This window comes from Sturnus vulgaris, chromosome 19 (assembly GCF_052056855.1).
Source record: "Sturnus vulgaris isolate bStuVul1 chromosome 19, bStuVul1.hap1, whole genome shotgun sequence".
Taxonomy (NCBI): domain Eukaryota; kingdom Metazoa; phylum Chordata; class Aves; order Passeriformes; family Sturnidae; genus Sturnus; species Sturnus vulgaris.
In genome coordinates this window covers 2,424,147-2,448,843 of record NC_142261.1, presented here as the reverse complement: position 1 = coordinate 2,448,843, position 24,697 = coordinate 2,424,147, and the positions used below count along the sequence as shown (strand labels likewise).

Below are 24,697 nucleotides of genomic sequence, written 5' to 3'. Positions count from 1 at the left end.
AAGGGGATTAAAAACAAAAGGACAATGTCCAGCAAAGGGCAGGGCCAGCACAATCCTGGCTCCCACAGTAAATGCTCCCCGTGTCCCAGTTTTTGGTGCTTCGGGTCTGATTTTCAGGAGCACTGAGCATTCAGGCCTCCCACTGATTTAATCTGGAACTGCAGAGCCTCTGCCCTCTGATGAATCAGGCCAAAGGCACCACACTGAACAGGTCACACAGATATTTGAGAAGGTTGGCCTAGAAGTTTACTAAAAGCAACACTTTTTCCACCCCCCTTCAGTGTTATAATAGAACAGAAATAGCCTAAAGAACTCCAACAGATGGAGGAGGACTTTTGATTAAAAAATAAATTCTGACTCACAATTCAGTTTTCTGGATGTAATAAAAAGGAGTCCATGAATATGAATAGTGCTGGAGAGAATGGAGTGGAGATGAAGGGAGGTTACAAGGAGAGGCAGTGAAAGAGCTGAGCTGATTTACCTACTTGCCTCTAATGTCTGTCAGGAAAATTCTTTGGTTTTGCTGTAGCAGTGATGAAAGAAAACAAGACCATTACTGGACTCATGAAATTTTCCTGTGATGGATTCCTTGGAAAAATCCCGCTGGCTGACTGGTATTTCTGAAGAATGCTTTAAAATTGTACCTGTTAGTAACAAAATAGTGGGGAAACTGCAGCTGAATAGAGCTAAGCAGGGAAGTAAAGATTCTTTTTTTCCCCCCCTCCACCCCTTCTAAGTAAAAATTACCAGTAAGAACATGGAATGTTATCAGAATTGTACATCTCTTTGTGGAGACTGAAAATACTTTGGGGCAAATCCTCTCCAAGCATTCAGACCCAATTTCTGCATTTTAGAGTAAAGGGGAAAATGAGAAACTCCCATCCTTGACTTCTCCCCAGCTCTGATCTTGCACTGGAAGTACCCACAGGGCACAATGGGTTGCAAAAACAACAGAATTTTTTAAAAGACCATGCATGGGTTGGACAGCTCCTCATCAAATATCTTAAACCACAGCACTCTAATTTTAGAATCAGACCTTCTCAAGCTTCCTTTATGACAGCTATTCTGGCCCTATAATCACATCATTGGTGGCTAAACATCTTGAACAAGGACAGAATTTGAAACACACAATATGATTAAAACCTACATTATCGCTGATGTAATATCCCAGAGCCTATTACTGTACTTGGGCAGGAGGAAAGAATCTAATTAAACATTTATTTAATATTAAAATACAAACCAAAATATCAATGTTGGATAGTAATGCAACAACATGACAACTGGCAAATAAGTATTTTTTCACCGAGAAAAAATTGTTTATGTTCACAAATACATGAAATGTACACGAACAGAACACAGGCATGAAAGCCAGGCTGGCACATGGAACAGTAACTTCAGGAAAGGAGTTCCAGTCCTGGAGTGCAGTTGTTCACTGGGAGACAGGAGGCTGCTGCCAGGTGAGTCCTGGTACTCACAGGATCAAAACAGGCCTCGCTGTGACTGCTGGCAGACATCAGATAAATCAGAGAAGGGTTTTCCTGCCCCAGCCAGCCATAGTGCAAGTATTGCTCACAGTTCTGTCACAATGAGAAACATCCATGTCAAAGGTTTAAATTAAAAGGATTTACCACAGAACAGTGGTTCTCTTCAACAACTCATGTTGCTTTTTGTATTAAAGTCCAAAATCTCCTCTTGGCTAATATTTACATCACACCATAAATATTTATAAAATGGTGGAGGAAAACCAAGTGCAAAAGGGTAACACTACCATTTTTCTCTGAAAACAAGCTGCCTTTTAGTTTCTTATTATAAATTGAATATCACTATTTAAAAATAATTAATATTTCTAAAAATATTACAATACAGGATAAACATTGATTTCTCAGGTGTAACAAAAATACGTTTAAAATAGAGGTGGCTGTTTGAAGTACAAAATATTGCTGCTTGTAAAGGGTAACATGGTTGCAAAACTACTTTTCAGGGTTTATAAAAATACAAAATAATTTGCATTTACTGAGTGCATCCTTATATATTAGTGAAAAAAAAAAAAAGTATATTTGCAGTCAAAGATTTGCAGAGGTTCTTAAAACATGAAATCTTTTCAGAGTCATTCGTATTAACCCCAAATCTCTGTTAATTCTTTCCAAACGATCTTCCAGGGCTTCCTAAAAGGAAGAGTTAAAAGAAAGAACAAAAAAGCATTAATAATATATCATAAAATCCAATACTCCTTCTAAAATTAGGAAACTGCTATCATTCCTATATTCCTGGTATCCTTTTTGAGGCCTTAGGAGCATTGTTATCACCCAAAATGCAGAGCCAGACCTACAAACTTGTCATGTTATTTTTATGTATTTGTTGCCTTTTTTAACACATGATTTACAAAACTCCATGAGAGAAACCTGACAAGAATTAGGACAGGCTGATAATTAGGGAGGCAGCTGATCCCTGTAGTGAGTAGCAGTATTGATTTACTGGAATGCACTTTTAATTTCATATTGACAAATTGATAAAACACCCTGGGATTACAATTTAGGAAATGCTGAAGTTGAATGCTTTGAAGAGACCTCTAAAAGACAAATTTGAGACTTTGTTTTTATTAAAAGAGTTTGCAGAGTTTTCCACAAAAAGTACTTCCCTGTATTCCACCCAAACCAGTTATTTTTAGCTTCTTACTTTCTTCTTCGTACTTTCAAGGAGACAAAACCCCAACCAAACAAAAACTAAACTTTTCAATTTCTTCTACAGCACAACATCCTCTCTGGAGCTTCAGGGATCTATTTCATAGTCTCTGCATTTTGTTAATGCATTGCCTTTATCTCCCTCTCAGCATTAGCACAAGATTCTTGCAGTAATTTGGCAAAATGCATCCCATGTACAAAAAACAGAAGATATTAAACAATATAAAACCATAACATTAAAAAAACAAAATTCCCACAGAGTAATCACATTTACTACCCAGAGGATCTTTCCTCTACATTACGTATTCTGCATTGTGGAAGAACAAAAGAGAGCAGTAATACAGAGAAGCTTTTTCACCTGATTTAGTCTTGCTTGCAAGGTCATTCTTCCACCAGAACAAGGGATTCGGCTCAGTGCAGCCTCAATCTAATAACAGAAAACACTTCAGCTGTAAATTAGTTTCAAGAGCCAATATGAGCCTCCCTAACTCCTCTTACAGAGAGGTGAGGTGTATGGATTACAGACAGAATGTAGTGTTTTGTTCTTTAACACCATACTACTGTGCCAACCCCCACCCACACTGTGTTTGTGTTACAGTGACTCTAATGAATTTAGGGACAGGGAAGGATAATGGCACATTCCTGACGTGACACTGAAGTTGTGGATGAATTTCAGCCATGCATTCCATGGATAAATGGCTCCATCCCTCACCTCTCATACAATAATTACAATTTGTCACAGCATGAAAACAAAAATTATCTTTGCCTGTTGCTTTTCATGAGTCAGCTCATCAAAAAGCCTCTCTGTTTCAGCCAGAGTTGTAATCCTTGCTGTGTACTTGAAGTCTTCCTCACAAGGTGATTGCTCTGCCTCGTATCTCTGGCTCCTCTCCTCCCAAGCTGCAGCTTTCTTCTTTCCATTACTGACAGATTCAGTACAGGAGCTGTGTCTGGCACCTGAATGCTGCCTTCCTATCAACAGAACAGGGGTCTTTTTATCTGTTTTGTAATTATCTGGGAAATTGTTACACAGGACAGAAAAAGAAACTAAGCACAGTGTGGTTTTGGAAGTGCATGGAACGAGGAGAGGGACAAGCCCAGCTCAGTCACTTGCCTTGAACAGCTTCCCAAAGGAATGCAAAACATTTGTATGGGTCATCTTTCAAGAGATCTTTGAAACACAGCATATTTTTTGGTTAACAACCAGATTCCTGTGTTGTACTAATTAGGAATTACTTTTACTGGTACATTTCTAAATATCACCAAGCTGACTGGTTGTCATGCAAACACCAGTCTAAATAAGAGCATGGATAAAACCAAAAAGCAGAACATTGTGAGAAGGATTACAGTAATGAGAAAAGATCAATCATTTCAAAAAATCTGAAACAACTGGTTTTATTAGTTACTCTTTGCTGTCCATAATGCAATGTTTAGAAATAGAATTTTATTAGCATGACTCAGTGTGTATATCTTAATATAGACCCCACTAAGATATGCATTGGATAACTGAGTTAAGCACAGGGAAATGTATTTCCCTTCTTTCTCTATTTAATTATTTCTCTTGTTCCACTCTGTTTGTGCACACACACATATACATAAAAATAAAAGACTGTATGAACAGGATTTCTCTGTCTACAGGAATAAGGCAAGATTTAGAGGATTTTTAAAAGTTAGACTTCACAGAGTAAAGAGACTGTAGAAAGAATTGTGGTACAAAAATAAAGAACAGTTTCCCTCCACTTTGACAGATTACCTTCTACATCATCTAGTGAGTGAAACTGGAGCCTTTTCCTTGGATTATTGTGCTGTAAAGTAGAAGTAGCACCAGTTTCCAGGTCATCTAGAAGTATATCAAATCTACAGAGCAGGAAGCACACAGCAATTACTTGTTAGAAGTCATGTATCAAGCAATACATTATTTTCTACTTTTTCATCTTTTGGTTGAATAAACAATTTATTATTTTTTTTAGAAGAAGACTGTAAGTCTTCTAAATCCTGTTCAACCATTCTAGATTTTCCTTGACAGATTTTAAAAAGCACAACTTAGCTTCATATTCAGAAATCTTCACGACTCATTTTCAAGGACATTTAATGAACAAGAAACAGAAGTGTTAAACCTGGAAAAACATCCTGCTGCTCTAAAAATGATCAGAACACAACTGTATTCACCAGACTCATACCTTGTCACTGTGTTTTCATTTCTGCTGAGCAAATGGCTAAATCCAGGAGAGAGGTTTTCTTTTGGAGATCGTTTTGGGCTATATGTCACAGACACTGGTGCCAACATTATCTCTCTTCTTGCTGCAAAAGACAAAGTTTATCTACCTCAAACTCCTCAGTGCAGTACCTCCCACTCATGTGCTTACAGCTTAAAAGAATACTCTTCAAAGCTGTCTACATGTTTATCTCAATTAGATGAGAAGTGCATCACAACATGGAAAAATGAAAATAAACTCAGAACTCTCACATATTCTGTCATTACAGACATGTCAGACTGCCAGAACAACGCAGATACCCTGTCCCTATTTTTCCACCTTCTAGGGCAGCCTTTCATGACTAAATTCTACTTTTTGAGTAACACAAAGCAAAGCTGAGAAAAGCACTGACTGGGAGTGTTGGATTTCCTGTTTGCAGGAGGAAGGGACGATGACCTCTGACCACAGGGGGAGCTGAACCGTTTGGGTCTGTGCTGGTCTCTTCCTTTCTCTGGAGATCGGTTTGAAACCAAAGAAGTTTCAACAAACCCAACGGTCTGACGTCGAGTTGATGGTTCTAATTAAAAGAAAAGAAATAAAAGCTGCTGTATTCATCAATTTTTTTCAACACAAGAACTCACAAATATTCCCCTGAACTGAGCTTCTTCTCCCTCACATCAATGCATTTGTGATGTTTTGCTCAAGTCTCTCTTCCTACTCATGGAACAGAAGTTTAACTCATGAAAAGGGACCTTTGCAGTGTGTGAGGGAGAAACCATGCTGAGTAACACTGTTAAATAGAGAAACTGTGGAAATCAAAAGGACAAAAGCATCTCTTGGCAAAGGCTGAAGGACCTGCCTGAGGCTCAGAATCCAAGCTTTTAGGAAAGACTCAGTGCTTTCCCCAAATCAGCGTTGTTACAACAGCTCAGGGCAGTCCCACTTCCTCAATTCCATTCCCATACAACACCATGGAAACTAAAATGGATGTACAGCAGCCAGAGCTTTGTTAGGACTCCATTAACTGTTTATAAATATTGAGATTTTCTTAGAAAAGGAGACATTAACTAGTCTTCAACTTAAGACCTAACAACAATCTCTGCGTTCCCCCTATTCTAAACAAATCTTGGATATTTAACTTTGAATTTTCTTAGGAGAACCTCACAAGTTTGCATGCTAAAACCATTTTTATCCCATCACTGAAGCCTGGTGGACTTGAATGCTGAGAATACCAAAGCCAAAAGACATGCAAACAAAGAAAAGCCAGTAAAGACATATTCAGGAATATAAAAACAAGAGTTACTAGCTGGTGCATCTTCTTTTTCTGTCTGTGTACCCCAATCTTTAAATATTTTTCCTTCTTCAAGTTCTTTAAAGGCTTTTATAATTGGTGCTTCTGACATCTCATTTTCTTTCTTTTCTATTGTGTTTGTTGAAGAATCTTCCTGTGAGGAGTCTTTCTCAGGAGGAGAATTGTGCCTTAAAGAATGTGAGGTGGTGGAAGGAAAAAAAGAAGATCAAGTTTTTTATTTTATTTTATTTCATATACCCAAACATGAACAGAATAAACAAAAACATGGTGAAATTTGGTTCAGATTTTAGTTTAGTTCAGATTTCAGAAACCAACTCACCTAGAAGGAATATAGGTTTCTTCCAGCCTGTTGTCTTTGGGGCTTTCCTGGCCCTCCAAAGGCTGCCCAGTGAAGATGGAATATTCAGCTCCTGGTATCAGCCACTTTCTCCTGCTGACATCAGGAGTTCCCAGCTTGCTGTGGGAATAAAAAGCTTCAAAATTATGAAAGGCTTTGGAGTTTGGGGTTTTTTTTGTTTGTTTCTGTTTTGCTTTTTAAGAAAAACCTGTGATTTATTCCAATAAACAAATATACAGTAAACTTGTAAATATTGTGGAAAAAATAACTGCTTTTTAAAACACGTTTGTAAAGTAAAAATAGAGTATTTGATGAAAAGAAAAAAAAACATATGTTGAGGTTTCAGTCTAAATTACACAATATGCTCAGAATGCAAAGCTCCACTAACATCTTCCTGTAATTTAATGCTGCTTACTCAGACCCAGGTTTGGGTTGCAAGTAGATCTCAACTAATTAAATGAAAACATTTGGTGGAGATTACTGCAGTAGTTCAGAGCATCTGATCCCAGCTTGCCTTTGGACAACTATTATTAGAAAAATAAAAAACAAAAAAAACCAAGAAAAAGCCAGCATTGATGACCCAAGAGTGATAAACCTCAACTAATAAGCATCAATAGGTATATCATTATCTTGAGCTATCAAAAGAAAAATGTGATTTCTATACAAAAGAAAGCAGATAATTAGGAAAAAAGGGTCTTGTTTACCCAAGCTATGAACTATAGGCACCATTCTGTAAATTTATCCTGCTGGGCACTCAATTGGAATGAGGCTTTCCTTGAGCCTCTGGGATCAGTTAGGGACAGATTAACTTCTAAATCCATATTGGTTCTCACATCCCCCACTCCCTGATGAACATGCTCTGTCATGTCCAGGCCTTCTTTTTTCTATTCATTGTTGAAGGGTCTGGTTCATAAATACTAAAAGAGGTCCAAACAGAAATTCCTTTAATATATTAATATTAATAATAAATTATTTCTGTCTTTGTAATCATCAAAATTCAAATCTCCCCCAAGATACTCCTGTTCAATACATCCCAATGGACTTTCCCCAAATCCCATTATTGGTCATTTTTCCACAGCATCTGTGCTGAAATGGGAGAGACACTGAACAGGCCATAACTGAGTAACAAAAACCAGAGGGGGACAAAGCTTTTCAGGCCTTTAAAATGTTAAAAAAAACCCTCAAACAAAACCAGAGCACAGATCAACTTGAATTTCTTTAACATAAATTCCCAATTCAAACCAGAGTTTGGACCTGGAACCAGAGCTTCCACTCTCCTTTCAGGTTACCTGCACAAAGTGCATTTAGAGCCATACTAAGCAGGAATCAGCCTTTCAAACCAATGAGAACAAAGAAAACCTCCAATGTCTCACTGGACTATCAGGCTCTATTCCCAAGATCTTAGTGGAGTGTGGGAATTCAGCTGAGCAGCTGAGACCTAGCAAACACTCATTTGAGAAGAGTAGGGACAGTTTGCCAAGTCACACATACATTAGCCAGAATATTTCTTTGGGTTTAATAATTTCTTGGCACATTCAATCTCTGGATTACATCACATGTGTTTAATCCAGTTCAGCCCATGGACTGACTTCATCTTGATCCATTTTTAGCCAAAACATGTTAAAAGCTATTCCAAAACACATTGTTTTCATGTCTGAATGTTCACTTACTTGGCACAAGAGGTTCTTAAACGATTTTCACTTATATGGCGAAGTTTCAGTGCATTTTCATGTTCCACCTGCTTGAGCTGAGCTTCAAGTTTTAAAATTGTCCTTAAAAAGATGCATTATGAAATTATTTAAATGGCATAAAAGACACATCACATTTCTTAATAGTTTTACTCATTTTTATTCAGATATTCTGGATGAAGAAGGAGAACAAGAGGAACTGCTACATTTCTGTCTATGCATCTCTATCTAAATATGAATAGAAATATGTATTTGAATTTAAAGTTAAATAAATCAGGTAATCTGGCCAGAAAGACAGGACCAGGTGACAGCACTGTGGAAGCACAGGAAGTAGAAAAAAATGCATAAATGCAAAAAAAATGCATATCCTAAATTAATGAGACTTTTTGTTTGTATCAGTAGCATGAAACAATATGAAATGTTTTATAAAATGTAATTAAACTTGAAAGATCTACAACCCTCACACTCTGGGAGTAGATGTTTAGGCCCCACTTTGTATTTCATATTGTTAAAACAATAATAAGATTCACAGTTACCTTTTCAAATCAGAAATCTCTGTGTTTGCATCAAGCAATTTGTTTTCAGTTGTATTTAATGTATCCTACAAGGATATAAAGAAAATTGTAAAAAGCCCAGACATTACAGAAGTGCATTAAATAAAACCCAAGTAACTCCACATCAGTCTTGAAAACAATACATCAATTACACCTTCCTATTTCAAAGGGTCCATTAAATTTCTTCAGCTTTGACTCTGCAGTATTTTTGCTGTCTATGACTGGAGAAAAACAGATTCCAGTTTCCTTCCTTTTCCCTCTAGGACTCTGAAGAAGGAAGTTATCAGTAAAGATAAATATGGATCTTTCTATTTGAGCTTTTTCAAAATATTTAAGTTAATTCAGCTAATTCCATGGAATATTATCACCAAGTTTGCATGTCTGGGTTTTGAATTATCCACTGTGTGCCTACCTTTACTCTTTCATGTTCCTTTCCAAGGGACTCGTATTCTCCTAAAAGCTAAAACAAAACAAAAGAACACCAACCCACAGTGAGACCACAGTCAATTAACAGTTTTGTTGGCTGCTGGAAAATCATCTCAACAGCTTGGCTAACACATGTAGAAGCACTACAGGGGATACAAAATGTACTTTAATAGTATTTGTTAAGTTCCTCTTATCATCTTCTAATTGGAACAAAAAGTTATAGACAGGACAAGAGGAGACAGCTACCTACAGAATGTATTTCTGATTTTCAAATTATTTGTCTCTAAAGAAACTGAATGAATGAACCAGTAAAATCCCTCAGTGACTTTGAAATTTCAATTGTAAAAAAGAAGTTAAAGCGTGAAGTAGCTTCTCCAGCTAATACTCATTCTGCCAGTCCCTTTAAACATACCACAAAGCTCTTCCTGAAGAATCAAAGGAACAATTCCTTTGATTCAGTCTAAAATCATACACAATCACAAGTTGGGATGAGGTATGAAAAGTTTGGTTCATCTCCAACAAGCTTAAGAGAGGAAAAATTAATTTCTAAAATAATTTCACCTAGTATCTTCAACTTAGAGTAATAAAATTCCTGAGACTATTGCAAGGGTTACCACATCAAGTACACACTTCTACCTTAAATAATTGTTTTTAAATATATTTTAGGTCCACAGTGCCCCTCAACACCCAGCCTAGTAAGGAGTCAGCTGAGGAATTTCTGTTTTCTTGTTGTAAACTCAGGGACTTGCTGTCGTACCTCTACCTATATTATCATCCATTTTCACACTCACATTTTGAAACATTTTGTTTTCCTCCTGGAGCCTGGTGTTTGTATTGTCAGATAACCTGTAAGATAACTTCTCAAAAGCCTCCTCCAGCTCCTTGAGCCTGGATTTCAGGCGGCTGATGGTGTTGTCCTTCTCCTTGTGGCTCGTGCGCATTTCCTCGAGCCGCTCCTGCAGCACTTTGGAATTGTCACTGATGGAATAGAAACGTTCTCTCCAATCTGCCTGCAGGATAGAAAATATTCTTTAGAATGTTTAAAACATTCTTATTCCCTGGTAGATTGTTTAATTCGGTTCAAAGAATTACCTTAAAATCACCTGCACAGAAAACAAAGGTACATCTGGACATGAACTAAACAAGGCTTTTTGTTCTTGATCTTTCTTTGATTTGGAAAGAATGAAAATGAAAACTAAAGCCAACAAAAATGTACTTATTTTATAGGATTTTAAATATCTAGAGGTAAAGCCCCCAATCCATCTGATTGACTTACTTCCCAGCATAGAAAAATGTCAAAAGAAGGCTGAATTAGTTCTCTGCAGGTGTCTAACTCTGATGACAAAGTGTTGAACATTCATGACAGAGTGTCCTGGTTTTTGACTAATAAACACAGCTATGCATTAATTTATGCACAAGCAAACAGCTTTTCTAGTTTTTCTAGCTAGAAAAACTGCAAATATACCTAAAGAGAGTATTTTTGCCCCAGCATAAGTAAGATTTCTTGTGTCACAGCTCTAGTAAGAAAGTAATTAAAACAAAAGAAATAAATTAAGAAAATTTAAAGAGAAACATGATAAACACATCACAGTATTTCATTTTGCTTGATCCCTGCTAAACTGGAAAAAAGTTTATGAGCAAAAGTGATGATGATTCAAGTAGAGAATCCTAAGAAACTCAGGCAGGAAAGTCACTGTGTAACATGGGCTGATGCTACATATTAAGGGAAAGGTTGAAAGGTTAAAAATTAAAAGAGGTAAAGATGAAAACACTGATCAGGATATTAATGAAAAAGCTCATTCTTTTACACTTTTACTTAAAAAGCAACTTGATTTAAGAACACATACTTACCACTTGCTTTTCTAGCAGGTTATTCTTATTTTCAAGGGCTTTTATTCGAGCACTTGCTTCATTCAGAGCTGCATCTAACTGCTCACACCTATTTAGAACATAGAGATTACACCAATCTCTTCAAGTTTTTAAATAATAAATCTCTATTTTATAGCCTTTTTTCCTTCCTCAAGCATCCCTACGAATTTTGGTGCCCAGCCCGTGATCCCCTCCCACATTTTTCAGCCCCTGCAGTGTCTCTGCTCAGAAGAGCTGTGGTGGCCCGGGGTGAGAAGGAAACTGGGAACACACAGATTTTGTGCAGTATTTCAGCTATCTAAATTTGCAATATGTGTTTTAACTGGCAATAATTATACAGAAATCACATCAATATTCTCTGTACAGCAAACACTCAAGGTGTAGATAATGGGGCACACAGACTCCAGGGTAAAGTCACCAATGAACTCAGGACTGGTCCTGTGTCACCTGTGCTTGTGACATGGAAGGTGCAGGAGGATGATGCTCACCAGCATGACAGGAGAGCACAATCTTCCAACACAAATCATTCCAGTACAAATTGCTCAGGAGTACCTCTGCCTGCCAGCCATTATTGAGGAAAGCTTGCACTGGCTCCAGAAAAAAGGGGTCAAACAAGAACTGTGGTCCAAACACCACATTTACTGTCTAACAATAGTGAACTGATCTTCACAGAAACATGGAACAGTTCGAGTTGGAAGGGACCTTAAAGCTCATCCAGTTCCAATCCCTCTGCCATGAGCATCTTCCACAAGATGAGGCAGCTCAGGACCCTGAGCTTAACCAGGGATGGGGCAGCCACAACTTAGCAACTGCATTAAATAATGCAAAATTTATATTTAACAGGGAAATATTTGTATCATAGATACATGAACTCTTCAGAAGTGAAGAGGGAAACTGTCCAAGATAGTCCAAACAAGAATACTCAGCCTTTAAAATATAAAGAGCACCATGTAAAGAGAAAGACAAGAAGGACAAGCAGTACCTGTCAGCAAGGCTTTGATTGATTTCCTTCAGGTCCTGAGATGCAGCAGTTCTGTGGCTTGACTCCAGCTGCTGTTTCAAGCTCTGTATCTCAGAGTCATAGTAAGCTCGTAGATCAGCAATGTGTCGAGCGTGTTTTTCCCTCAGGTTCTGCCTAATCCTAATTTCAATATAAGAATTAAAAAAAAATTCCAGCCATCCACATGACCATGCACTGCTGGATTCATCTGCACATAATGAACTCAGCATATAAATGTCTCTTGCAAAACTCTGTTTGCATTCAAGCCAAAGCAAAGACAGCTTTGTCATGTAAGGCAGAGAAGTTTTAACATTAATAGAGATAGATATCATGATTATTATATAAAAATAATGTATACAAACACAATATAAAGTTTTCCTTTTTTACAAGCCCTCATACATGGAATATATGCCCTTGTCTGCTTGTGCATGTGCAAATCAGAGCTTCAACAGTGAGTGGAGGATATTTATTTTTCCTAAGCACAGTAAATTCTGTGCTTCTCTGCATTTGATTCTAAAGAGGAAAATATTCCTCCCTCTGAACTTTGAAATTCTCTGCCTAAATGAACTCCCTCACACAGCCTATGAGGGAAGGATGTATTTCTATTTTTATGTATAAAGAGATCACATATTTTGTTTGGTTTACTACTGTTGTTTCATTGCTTTCATGAAAGTACCAAACTTTTGACTTTTAAAAAAGGAAAAATCACTTACTTTGACATTACTACAGGATCTTCAACAGATGCCACTGAAAGGCTGTAATCTGGCAAACTGTTGTCAGCAGAGTGAGTAACAGAAGATGGAGTTAGAGTCAGTGTTTCTTCCTCCTCAGTGTTGACTGAATGATCATTGTCAGCATCCCTGTATGCCACTGGGAAGGGAGAGCTGGCCCTGTTTTCACTCTGGAATGGGTGATTTCTCCACAGGTCCAAGTGCACAGCTCTGCTGCTGGCAGGCTGTGTTGGAGAATCATCAAACTGAGATGAATGACTTGTCTGTGAAAAAGAGTCTGTGTCACAATGACTTGGAAATCCATGTTCTGCCATAGAGTCTGGAGAAAAGGGAGTGGAGTCTTCAGGAGTATTGAAAAAACAGCGTCCCTGGTTCTGCTGGCCTGGTTTCATATGCAGGGTTGGGTCCAATGTCAAGATCTAGGAAATAAGTTACAATGCTAAAAAATTGTGATTTAACTTCATTTACAAGAACAAAATTTATCTAAATACATCAGTAAGCCACATAACATACTGCAGGTAATATATTGAATATTATTACAATTATTTGGAAGTTACAAATAAAATGAAGGCACCTGTAACACAGAAATGACAATACACATTCCCAATAATTGCAACTTGAGTTTCTAATTTTATATTAATAAAGGACATATCCAAATCTGTACCTTTCTAGAAAACCTCTGAAATGTCAGTTATGCAACCTGAAGGACTATGATGTCTGTTTGTGTGTTGAAACAATAACTCTGCAGGGTTACAAAAGCACTTCATCAATTACCTAAATAAAATACAGTCACACAGCAGCCACCATTACTGGGTTATGTACAGGACTGAGAGCTGTATAAAAAAATAAATATGATAAAGAATCATTTCCACAACCTGTGCCTGTTCTGTTTCATGAGTGGAATGAATTTGTCCTGTGGGAAGCACTGGGAAAATCCTGCCACTGCAGTTCCACGTGCAGCTCAGCAGCTGCAGATCCGTGCCTGCAGCATCCTCAAGGTTGTGCAGCAAAGGTGCTCCTTGCTCAGGCTGTTCTCAGAGGTTCTTTCAAGCTGGATCCTTTCCCAAGCTGCTTCATCTCTGGGCTGCTCAAACTGCTGTTCCAGCCTAACACTGGAGGTGGCAGCAGGGCCCAAGCCATGTGTAACCAGCCCAACATATCCTCAACTGATCGGTGAAGTAAAGAAATGAATGTTACCTCTGGTGGGTGACTTGGCTGGGAAGGAGGCATAAAACTCTGGTCTGGCATCTGCTTGTTTTCCCTTTGTCTTTTATGATAAATATCCTTCAGTGATGACAACTTCCTTTCATCAGTAGAAGACAACTTCAACAGGCAAAATTGCTACATTAATTTTCTGAACACAATCCACTACCCCCAATTCTGGGGAGGGTCTAGCTAATAAAGCAGCTCAGAACAGGCAGCTTTATTCAATGCACCCAGCTAAAACAGAGTTTTAAACAAGGCACATACATCCTTAACATATTAGTGACTTCTCATCTCCTTTACAGTTTCTTTTGAATGACAAAAGGTCAGTAAATTCCACTTGAGGTTAGTGAGGTACAGAAATAATGAAGAGCCAGGGTAGAAGAGACTGAGATAATACAAGAGTTCTCACAGAGAATGTAACTTCTGGAGAGCTCCAAAAGGCAAACATCACATCTCCATCACAGGCAAACAGCAAAGACAAAAAGCAACTACATGACAACTTTTAAATATGTACAAAGTTTACCTGAACTGGTGATATTTTTGTGGAGAAAACACCAGGCAACTCACTTCTGAAATTCTCTGGTAAAGTGTGATACATCTCCTTTTCATCTAACTTCCAGTATGAAAGTCCTGATAAGAAAAAATACCAAAAGAAAATTAAATCTACAGATTTCAAGCTCGCAGCCCTAGAACAGGAATCCAAAATCCATTAGTAAAATGTTATTTTGCCAGTAACAAGAATGCTGTATTAGTTATTTGCATCTACTGCTTAAGGATATCATTAGAGCATTTGTTACCAGGCCAGGAGTTACAAAAATCTCAATGCAAAGCACAGGCAGCATAATCACTCACATCACACAGAACCAGCAACAAAAGCTATAAATCAATTAAAACACACAGATTTGGTGTTCAAGGGGCAAACCCTCATTTACCACAAAGTTCCAGTTCTCATGATTCCAGTGTAGCACTTCAAACTGGTACCACCCAAGGAATAATCCCAGGCAGCCACCTGACATTACAAACTCTCCAGTTTGTGCAGCACTCTGTAGCATGCAAGGATAAACTACCAGGACTAAGAGGGATGGCACAAGAGGAACAGACACAGCCTCAATCCCACTTCAATTTCTTAAATGTGTCCCTCTCTCAGTGGCTTGTGAAGAAGCAATAATTATACACAGTTTGCAGGGCTGCATCTCTGTGCCCCTGTTTGTTACTGAAATGAATCCACCCTGTTATGATCAAAATATGTGAATTAGAAGTCTGACTTTGATTAAAAAAAAACAATAATCACGACCTCCAAACCCATGCAAATCCACCACCAACCACCCCTCATATACATCCCCAAAACAACAAAGCCAAACCTTACCAAAACACAACAAAGCAACCATCCCTCCAAAATTAAAAATCACTATGTTATACATTACATTCTTTTGTTCTTGTCTATTTACACAATTACTGAATCATGCCCTTGGCTTAAAGGAATTCTGCCTCTGTTACCATGAACTCCTGTAATTACCACACCATTGAGCTAATATTTGATATCCTACCATGATATTAACAGTAATTCCATTATGAAACAGTTTTAAACACAAAGTTTAGCTTCGAAATGCTGAGAAATTTGGAAAAAATCCCACCTGCTGCATGTCCTACATCTGCCAGCAGTGATACACAGAAGCTGCCATCAATTTGAAAACAGGAGCAAGAAGCAGAATTAATGCTATAGCAAAGCCTGTCAGTGCTTAAATCCTCCTCACCCCCTGAAGTTATTGGAGATGCATTCCAGTAAGAATTTTAAAAATGAGAATTCAAAAGAAAGGGAATTTAAGTACAGGAAATTAACTATACCTGAAGCTTCTGACACTACAGAATTCGGACTTTCCTTGGGTTGATTGAGGTAAAAAGTGTATGGTGGCAAAGCAGCATCAGTAAGGTTTGTCTAAAATTACAGTGGTAAAACAAATTCAGAAAGAAAATCACAAAGCAAGGGGAAAAAAGCACACGGGTATAATGTTTAAAAATTGCATATAAATGCTGCTAGTCTTTTTAAGCAAGGAGATTTAATACAATTATACAGCATGACCCAAACCTACAGAATTTATATAGCCAAAAGTGGAACTAAGCTAAGCCACATAATCAAACTGCTATTTCCTAAGAAATGTGCCTTTATTTTCATCCTGAGCAAAGTGATTAATGCCTTAACACATAAAGAATCCTGTGTGCCAGAAGAGGCATCATGACCTGAAATCAAAGATCCTTCAAAAATTACAGGGCATAATAAATTACCAGGAGCTGAAGCCTCAGGTGAGTGTGGTCATTATCTCTTCAAGGAGAGAACATGTGCCACTCAGGCAGGTGTTAAGACAAAAATTAAGTAATTAATAAAATAAGCCAAAATAGCTCTGTGCCTAAGTATGGAATGATCCAAGAAGCAAACTTTGCCCACACAAACTTTAAATATGTGAATGGGAACTCAAATGCTTAAAATATGAAAGTATATGCTGAATGAGAACATGCTGTTACCTCCAAAAAAATACCAGTTACAAGAATAGCATTAGAAAAACACAATGAAATAAAACAAGACTTACATTCTCAAGTGGTAATCTCTTCATTCTCTCATTTTCTTGCATAGAGTTCACACATACTTCATCTGCAGTTACTCTTTTTGGTTGGGTTTGTTTCAACTTTTGTGCCCATGATGTTAAAGATTTGCTAGACAGTAAGAAACACACACATACACCTTAAGGTATTTCCCCTAAATATATCTACAACAGTTAAACATTGGAAATGCAGACCTGCATCGTTGAGAAGCATCAGGCTAAATAAATACATTTATCTATCAAGCAGCAGAACATCAAGAGGTTCTACTCAACTCAGACATGTTCCCAGCTTTTACTGAATGGGGATTGTCTACAATAAATTAACATATTTGGAAAGTTTATCACTTGCCTGGGTTTTTTCCCACGTTGATGATCTTCATCAGCTTTACGTTCACACCCAGCGGGAAACACTAAAACATCACTCCTTCCCAAAGAACGATTTTCCTCTGGTTTTTTTTCTGCAAGTTCTCTTTTATTTTGAGCACAGTGTGCATGCCCGTGCAGCCCAGCCCCGTGGGGCGTTTGCTCCGTGCAGTCTGTGCCGGGCTGGGCAGGGCTCAGCTCCGAGGTGGACAAGGAGCCGTAGCCGCTGTTCATGGAGGCCTCGCTGCCCGCACATTCCTGCTGCACCTCGGCGGCCTCGGGCTGAGCTTCCCCTTCGCTGCATCTCAGCTGGCTCACGAGGCTCTCCTGCTCCTCAAACGCCTCCGAGCGCATCCCCATGGGGCTCGGCAGAGAGGGGAAGGTGTTGGTGAGCAAAGCCCGGCCCCTGCCGCTGCCCCGGGTGCTGCTCTGTAACCTCACCAGCTGCTTTATCTCATCCTGAATCAGCTGCACAGGGGGGAAAGGCACAATTCCCGTGAGATTCCTGCCATAAATCACAGCCCTACCTTGATGCAGCTTCGATTCGTGTTATTAGAGTATTTATTCCGCATAACTCCCAAGTTTTCATGTGCAGACATCTCATGCATAAAGTAGATAAATACATACTGTGCATAACAGTAAAATGTCCATGGGAACAATCCTGAATTCCATGCAGTGAATTACGAGTCTCAGTAGTCATTTATTCATGTAAAAAGCATGCATGAATGTATCCACTAATTGCCCTCAGAACTGTAGTTACATACCAACCAGCTAAAGAAATACAAACTATCCAGGTGCTTGGCTAAATCTGGGTCTGAAACATTGTTTCACTTGGATATACATTTTTAAAGATTGCAAGGATGCTTTAATGGAAGTATTAATCATTACTCTATTATGAGAATAGGAATAATGTACCTCTGCAAGATTATTGCATAAAACTGGACTTGAAAAAACTCAATTTAGATATTATGCTGTTAGGTTCATATGGTACAAAGTTCTACCTTTTGATTGTTTTGGTGTCTGATGGAGTGGAGCAAACCCATAACTGGCTCACTACATTTAACATTTACTCTTTATTCTACAGTGTCTGACAAGACTTATTTCAGTATATTAGGTAAGTAATTTTTTTAAGTTCTAAGTTTTACAGTTGTGCACTGGCAATACTGAAACAGCTCTTAGAAATAATTAATGCTTTTGCCAAGGGCTGTGAAGAGATTTCACATTTGTGCCTGTGGCCAGCACTTCTGAAGAGTTCAATTGAGATTACTGAACTGCAGGAGCACACAACTCTTGCTCACGACAAGACAGAGCATAGAATTGTTTTCAAGAATATATTTCAAACTAATTCCCTCAGGAAAGAAAGAAGAAAAAAACTTGCAATAATTTTAAGAACATGGAACTCATGTTTTTTCACAGAACTACAGTACATCACTCACATGTGAATAGCAACTGGAGAGCACAAATTGAACAAAAATGATTTATTCTCTCAAAGTAAGAAATAAAAAAGAAGACTTAATTTCAGAGGAACCTACATGATTTTTGATTAACTTGAAATAGAACAAAGAATCGAATTTCAGTTCAGCCTTTCTCTGCCAAAAATAATAAACAAATATCTTGGGATTAAGTTTCCTTCCACTACAAAGTTTTGTGTTCTGCTAATGATTTCAATCATGACTGCAGCAATCATTTGTATTTTAACTCTGTCAGGAAGGTAAGGAAGGGAGAACAGAAGGGAAAGAACAGAACTGGAGTGGGGGGAAGAAGATCAGATTCACTGCTGACATTTAATCTTTGTCATTAATACCCTGTGCAGGAAAAGTGAAAGGCTCCTATCCCAATTAAATTGCATTTTTACTTCTTTTTGCATAGTCACAAATAACTGCAAGAGATTAAAAAAAATTGGGAAAAAATAAGATGTGCTTTCTACAGTTTTGGGATAAAGTCTGATGTTGGGATGATCCATAGCTGGTGACAGCTTGTCCCTGGCACAGTTATCTTTTATGGTATAGATCACATAAGCCAAGGGCTGACCCCACTGATTCCAAAAGGAACTCAAGGTCTTTTTATCCCCAATCTCACAAGGATGGAGATTTTTACAAGCACAGTTGGTCTTGAAACCCAGCATGGAGCAAACCTCTTGTCAGAATCATGTCAGTGCTGATGCAGCACCTTGCTTTTCTTCCACAAAAAAAAAAAAAAAAAAAAAGAGTAGATTATTATTATTTTTGTGTCTTTTTATTACTCTCACTAGAATGTGTTGAGTTGCCTGTGTTTCAGTGCTTTTCACTATGTCACTGGCACAGCAGTGTAAGTTTGGAATAGCTCTATCTATTTCACTGAATGCATTCACACAGCTCAGGTACAGCTGTTGATTTTGTATTTAGTGTGGCAACCCATACAGTGAGTGAGTCCCTGCTGACACCACACCCTCAGCTCTTCCAGAGGTGCCTTTCCTATTAAAAAAAAAAAAAGACAAAAACCAGCAAAGCCAACACAATGGATTAGTAAAGACTATGATCAGCAACAAGTGAATCAAACCACTACAGTAAGAGGAAGGAAAAACGAGGGGAAGGAAACATGAAAATAACAAATGGGAGGGAGGGGGGGAAGGTGGGGAGGTGAGGCAGGAGAAACAGGATAAAAGGACAGTACCTCAGTAATTCAGTTCAGGAACTGTTGGTTACTACTAGTGTGGAGGGCATCAGGAAAGGGAAGGGAAAAACAGCAACCAAAATGATGAAGATATTAAGCATTATATTTTTAGTATTACTTGTTTTACATATATATATATACACATTTCTTCTGTTCTAATGGACAAACAGAGTTCAGCAAAAATATGAACCTTCACATAGGTTATTTTTCATTCTTAGAAAAGAAACTGTTCAACTGAAGGTGAAATAGGTGTTCAGCTATTACAGTGATGGTTTTCCTGGGCTTTATACTGTCTGGATGAGGGGATGATAAGTTGTATAACACTTTTTTTAATGAAAAGAAAGGTATATTGTCTCAAAACCAGAAATTATACAGTCTAACAGTTAATAAAAATCTTGTACCTACAAAACCTCATTATCATGTGAGCATTCTGAACCAAACGTTTGTGAAAACAAAATAATTGAAAACAATCCACAAATCACTCCTGAAATGGTTCCTAACAGTTGATTGTTAATTAGCCAAGGCTGTCTCAAATATGCATCCTATAAACAGTACTTCAATGATCCACTTCCATTAACTGCCTCTCTGCATTGTTTTGGAGGAGTGTGGAGTTGGAGGGAGAAAAAAAAAATCATTCAGCCTTATCTAGCTCCATGAACAGTCATTCCTTACCTGGATTTGATGGTGGAACTGCTCTTGCTGGGCATTTATTTGTTCCTGGCATTGTTTTTCTACCAGTCTCAGTAGCTGTAGCCACCTTGTCTATTAAATCACAAAGTAAAATAATTAAAACACAGAAATACTGCACCTCTTACCTTTTTCTCTGGCTACAGATAGTTTTGCAATCCTATCCTTGGGTGTTGACATAATACAAAGTTGAGTAACAGCACTGGGGGGTGTTGCCCACCCCACAGTACATTCAGCCCCCACCATGCCAATCAATGGAAACTAAAAGTAGGAACAGCTGCCAGCAGAGAACAGGCAAATTCTGGAAAGGTTGATTCCAGTTCCAATAGTTATAAGCAATTCTAAAACTGAGAATTAAACACCCTTCTGTCCATCCACTTCAGTAAGAAACTCCTCCCCTCAGCAATCCAGCTAAAGGCCATGATGCATAATTACGTCATTGAAACCAAGAGACAATCTTTAAAAAAATCAAATAAACAGCATTCCTGAAACATGGCAAAATCTGATGTTTAAAAACTATTTTATGCTAATGTTTATGGAGCCTGTGCTTGAAGCACAGGACACGGGACACAGACATCAATATTCTGTTCCTGGAGGTGTTAAAGAGAACCCAAATTAAGCATCTGTCAACACACACTTGGATGGATCCCAGCCAGGAAGCTCAAAAATCTGCAAGAACAAGGCCATGGTGTGGAAAACTGATGTTCCTTATGATCACTAAAAATAATAAAATTTAAAATACAAAGGGACAAAAAAGTTCAAGAAAGTATTTGAGAGAATTAGTTCATTGAAACCACCATCATTATTTTCGTGTTGGTTTAAATCTGAAAACAAACTAATCACCTAAACATCTTTACAAATGGATTATATAAATAAGTCAAGCAAAACAGAACCATTTTTAGAAAAAAACTTTTAATTTCTAGGATCAGTTCACACCAGTTTTCTGTGATACAGTTTTAATGGTTTAAATTTTTTAGTTCAAAAACTTGCTATCTTTATTGTAACTTTGGGAAAAAATATTCAGATCTGTATTATAAAACACCAAGATATGAAGATAAAATGGCAGTAAAATCCAGCAGGTGATCAGTTCATTTACTGTAAAAGGATCTGTCTCATCATTAAGAATAAATACAGATCTTGCTGCTGAATTGTATCATTAGATTTGTCTTCCAAAATGCAAAGCATATGCATTAATAAATAAATTATTTTTTTAAAAATAAACTTTAATATCAAATACCTCACAGTTCCTCACAATTTCTGAGTCAGCATGTCCAATGTTCTGGATATCTTGCATAAAGGAGGCAAGCAGCTCAACAGAAGCAGGCTTTAATGAGGACCTGGTATTCCCTGAGTAACCAGAAACTCCATTGGGACTGGATGAAGAACTTCTAGTGAAACACAAGGAAAAACAGTTCAATTATTTATTGTGTCAGGTGTGCAACACAGTGGCCCAAACAATACACCACATATGCTAGACTGCCAGAAGAGAATTATACACTCTATTTACATCAGGACTCTCATCATGTTGAAATAAAATTTTCACATTAACATCAGTATTACTGTAAAGGCATGCTAATGAAGCAGAAGCAAAATAAAAGTATTTGTTAGTGATTCCTTCAGCACATTACCTGTTAGAATTCAAGTTCCAGACAGAGCTGTGGGTGTTTCTGACATCAGAGTCTGCACAGGATGAAGGGGTTTCTTGTCCAGAATTCACCACATCCCTGCTTTCCATATCTTAGTCCCAAGTATGGCATTACCCTGAAAAACAGATAGAAATAAGCATCACCCTCCTTCTTTAAAAAAAACATTTAATTTCATTGTGTGAAGAAACAGAATTGGAATTGAAGAGACAGTTGTGTCAGCCAAACCACTCCAGAAAGTGCAAATATTTCACAGCCAGGCTCCCTCCCTTCTCCTGTGCCAGCCCTGCAAACAGGTGCTGCTCACTCAGCCTTGTGCCTGCTGGGCCTCCCAAAACTCCAAGAGATTCCAAACACATCCACACCGGGCTGGAAACGATGTCTGAATGCAAAATATTCCACCTAAAACCGTGTTGTCGAGGTCTGGTTGGTTGTTTTTGTTTTTTTTTTAATTTTGGGGCTCCACAGACCATGTGTAAGGTGTGAAATCTCCTATTATTGATGTATTTAGATGTGATTGAGGATCTGAACCTTCACTGGAAGAAACACACTTGCCAAAAATAATAAAACTGAGACTAACTGAGTTAGACAGGTCAACAACTTCTGCTGCTCCTATGTGTAATATTTGGCTCACTTTTTTCACAGATGACTTTTTTCATTGTTATTATGTAACATTAAATCAGAAAGCTTTGAAATTGAGCTACATTTCTGACCAATTAATAAAACAAAAAAAAAAAAAAAAGGAGTCAAACAGGAATCCTGAAACAGCAGCTGGCTAACTGAAAACATCATAAATAAATAAATACACAATACTTGGGCCACAGTCTTACAGTACTCAAAGCAGACTGGCTATAGAGAGATTAAATATTCTTCCAGTTTGCATACTTTCACTAAGAAAACCCCTGAAATACATTAATTAATCAGTTCTTATATAGGGCTTATTTCAGCACGTTCTGCACCCTGGTGAATTCAGCCTGTGTTCTAACACTGAAGAAAAACCTTATGATCATTTTATGGATGGAGAGTAAAAAGAGACATTAAGAAATAAAATCTCAGTAGTCTGATAATGCTAAAAATAAATTTCTGCTGCCTTAAAGAAGCACAACACCTCCAAATCACGACTATTCCCCTTTACAGGGCTTACCAAGACATGCTGATGAGTTTTACAGATTTAAGCTTTCATTATTTGCAAGTTGTTGGACATAGATCCCTAAGAGTTTCAGAAGCATCAAATATTTTCACCAGAAGGAAACTAATGGACAACTGCCCTACTTCTCCCTGTTTTACTGGAGACTGCTTGGCTTTAGCAGAAATGTCTTTTGAGTACTCACTCACTATCTCCTCTGGGTAGGGCTGAAAATGCCAGAATTGGAAGAAAGTTATCACAGACACACACATCCCTCTGGGAGAGCTTCTTGGGATAAAGAAAAGAAAAAGAAAAACACGGCTTTCTTCTTTTCCTAGAGGTCAGAAGTCTGCAAAACTTGGAGGTTATCAGGCCACTAAGGTGGCAGCTAAAGCTGAGGCTGGGAGAGTCACTGGAGCATCGAAATCACCCCGAATCCCCAGGATGGAATCATGGGTGGCCTATCTCAGCAGCACAGCAAATGGGTGGGACTTAGCAGTGACACAGGCTCGTTTCATAACCTCATTAGAAGTCTGTTCTCGATAAAAAAAATATTAGCGAGCTGTAACTGTGCTGCGGGAGCGCTGTCATCCATCGAGCCCACAGCACAGCGCGGTCCTTATACGGCCACGTAGCTGCAGAAAAGGACACGGTTGGGGAAAAAAAAACAAGCTGCGAGATGTTTTTAACTCAGAAGTATCGGCGCTGATGTCGATACAAACGCCGGAGCCAGCGCAGACACATAAACCGTGAGGTTCTGCATCGCTCCTGAGCCAGACCCCATTCCTTCCCAGCCCTCGCAGGTCCCTAAGCGGTGACAGGGCCCCCCGCCGCCAGGCCCCCATCTCCCCACGGCCTTTGAGGGACCCCCAGAAGGGACAACGAGTCCCGGGGCTGCAGCGCCCCAGGCTGTCCTCAGGAGCCGCGCGGGCCTCGAGGGCTCAGCCCCCGCACGGACCCCTCTGGTCACGTCTGCCCCCTCGGGGCCGCCTCCCCTCAGTCCGTGACCCCTTCCCCGGCTCCGTGCGCGCTCCGTCCGCTCACGAGTGCCGCGCTCCGCCCGCTGTCCCCAGGCCCCTCACATGTCACCCCTCACATGTCACCCCTCACTCGGCGCGGCCCCTCCACGGTCCTGTCCCTGCACCAGCGCCCCCTTCGCCCCGCTCAGGCCAAGCCCCGCCCCCTCGCTCTCATTGGGCAGCCGCTCCTCGCGCTCCACTATGTTGACAGCGCCGCTGCCTCCCATTGGCTGCAGCACCTGTCACTCTATGCGGAAAGGGGCGGCGCGCCGGGGGCGGCCTCGCGGCTCCGGGCGCGGGGACCCGGCCAAGCGCAGCGGCGCTGGCTCCGGCGGCTACCCGAGGACCCGCTCGCTTTCATACCCGCATCGCTGGGAGCCCACGGCGCCCGGCAGCCGCCTCCTCCCGCGGCCGTGAGGCGATGAAAACGCGCCGCTCTGCGCCGCCCTCCCGGCGAGCGGCGACCGAGAGTTTGGAACGTGTGGCCGGGGGTAGAGGGCGCTCCGCACTGAGCCCGGCCCCGTGATTGGCCGCCTCGAGCGCGCGCCAGCCCGCGCCTCCCGCGCTGATTCGCTGCGCGGCAAAGCCCGCGCGCCGCCGCCAGAGGATTG

General features: G+C 39.4%; 1 protein-coding gene across 8 annotated transcripts; it reads right to left on the bottom strand.

The window, feature by feature from the left end:
* Positions 1–1,204: 1,204 nt before the first annotated feature.
* Positions 1,205–24,589, bottom strand: MPHOSPH9 (M-phase phosphoprotein 9). 8 transcript variants are annotated; one of them, XM_088176092.1, is made up of 25 exons: positions 24,164–24,179; positions 23,273–23,352; positions 21,927–22,059; positions 21,536–21,686; positions 20,284–20,373; positions 16,946–17,427; positions 16,585–16,708; positions 15,845–15,935; positions 14,523–14,629; positions 13,991–14,116; positions 12,776–13,212; positions 12,045–12,203; positions 11,045–11,132; positions 9,985–10,203; positions 9,180–9,227; positions 8,750–8,814; positions 8,196–8,297; positions 6,508–6,645; positions 6,180–6,355; positions 5,289–5,453; positions 4,862–4,982; positions 4,435–4,538; positions 3,448–3,653; positions 3,040–3,108; positions 1,205–2,165 (listed from the first exon to the last, which is right to left on the bottom strand). In XM_088176092.1, the coding sequence occupies exons 3-25, from the start codon at positions 22,031–22,033 to the stop codon at positions 2,064–2,066; spliced, it is 3,477 nt and encodes a 1,158-aa protein (XP_088032218.1). In that variant the 5' UTR covers positions 22,034–22,059; positions 23,273–23,352; positions 24,164–24,179; the 3' UTR covers positions 1,205–2,063. The 8 variants fall into 8 exon arrangements, 7 of the variants coding, with proteins under 7 accessions (XP_088032218.1, XP_014730565.2, XP_088032219.1 ...); XM_014875079.2 differs by lacking the exons at positions 23,273–23,352; positions 24,164–24,179 and adding an exon at positions 24,450–24,589; XM_088176093.1 differs by lacking the exon at positions 23,273–23,352 and having other exon boundaries at positions 24,164–24,235.
* Between the last annotated feature and the right edge of the window lie 108 nt (positions 24,590–24,697).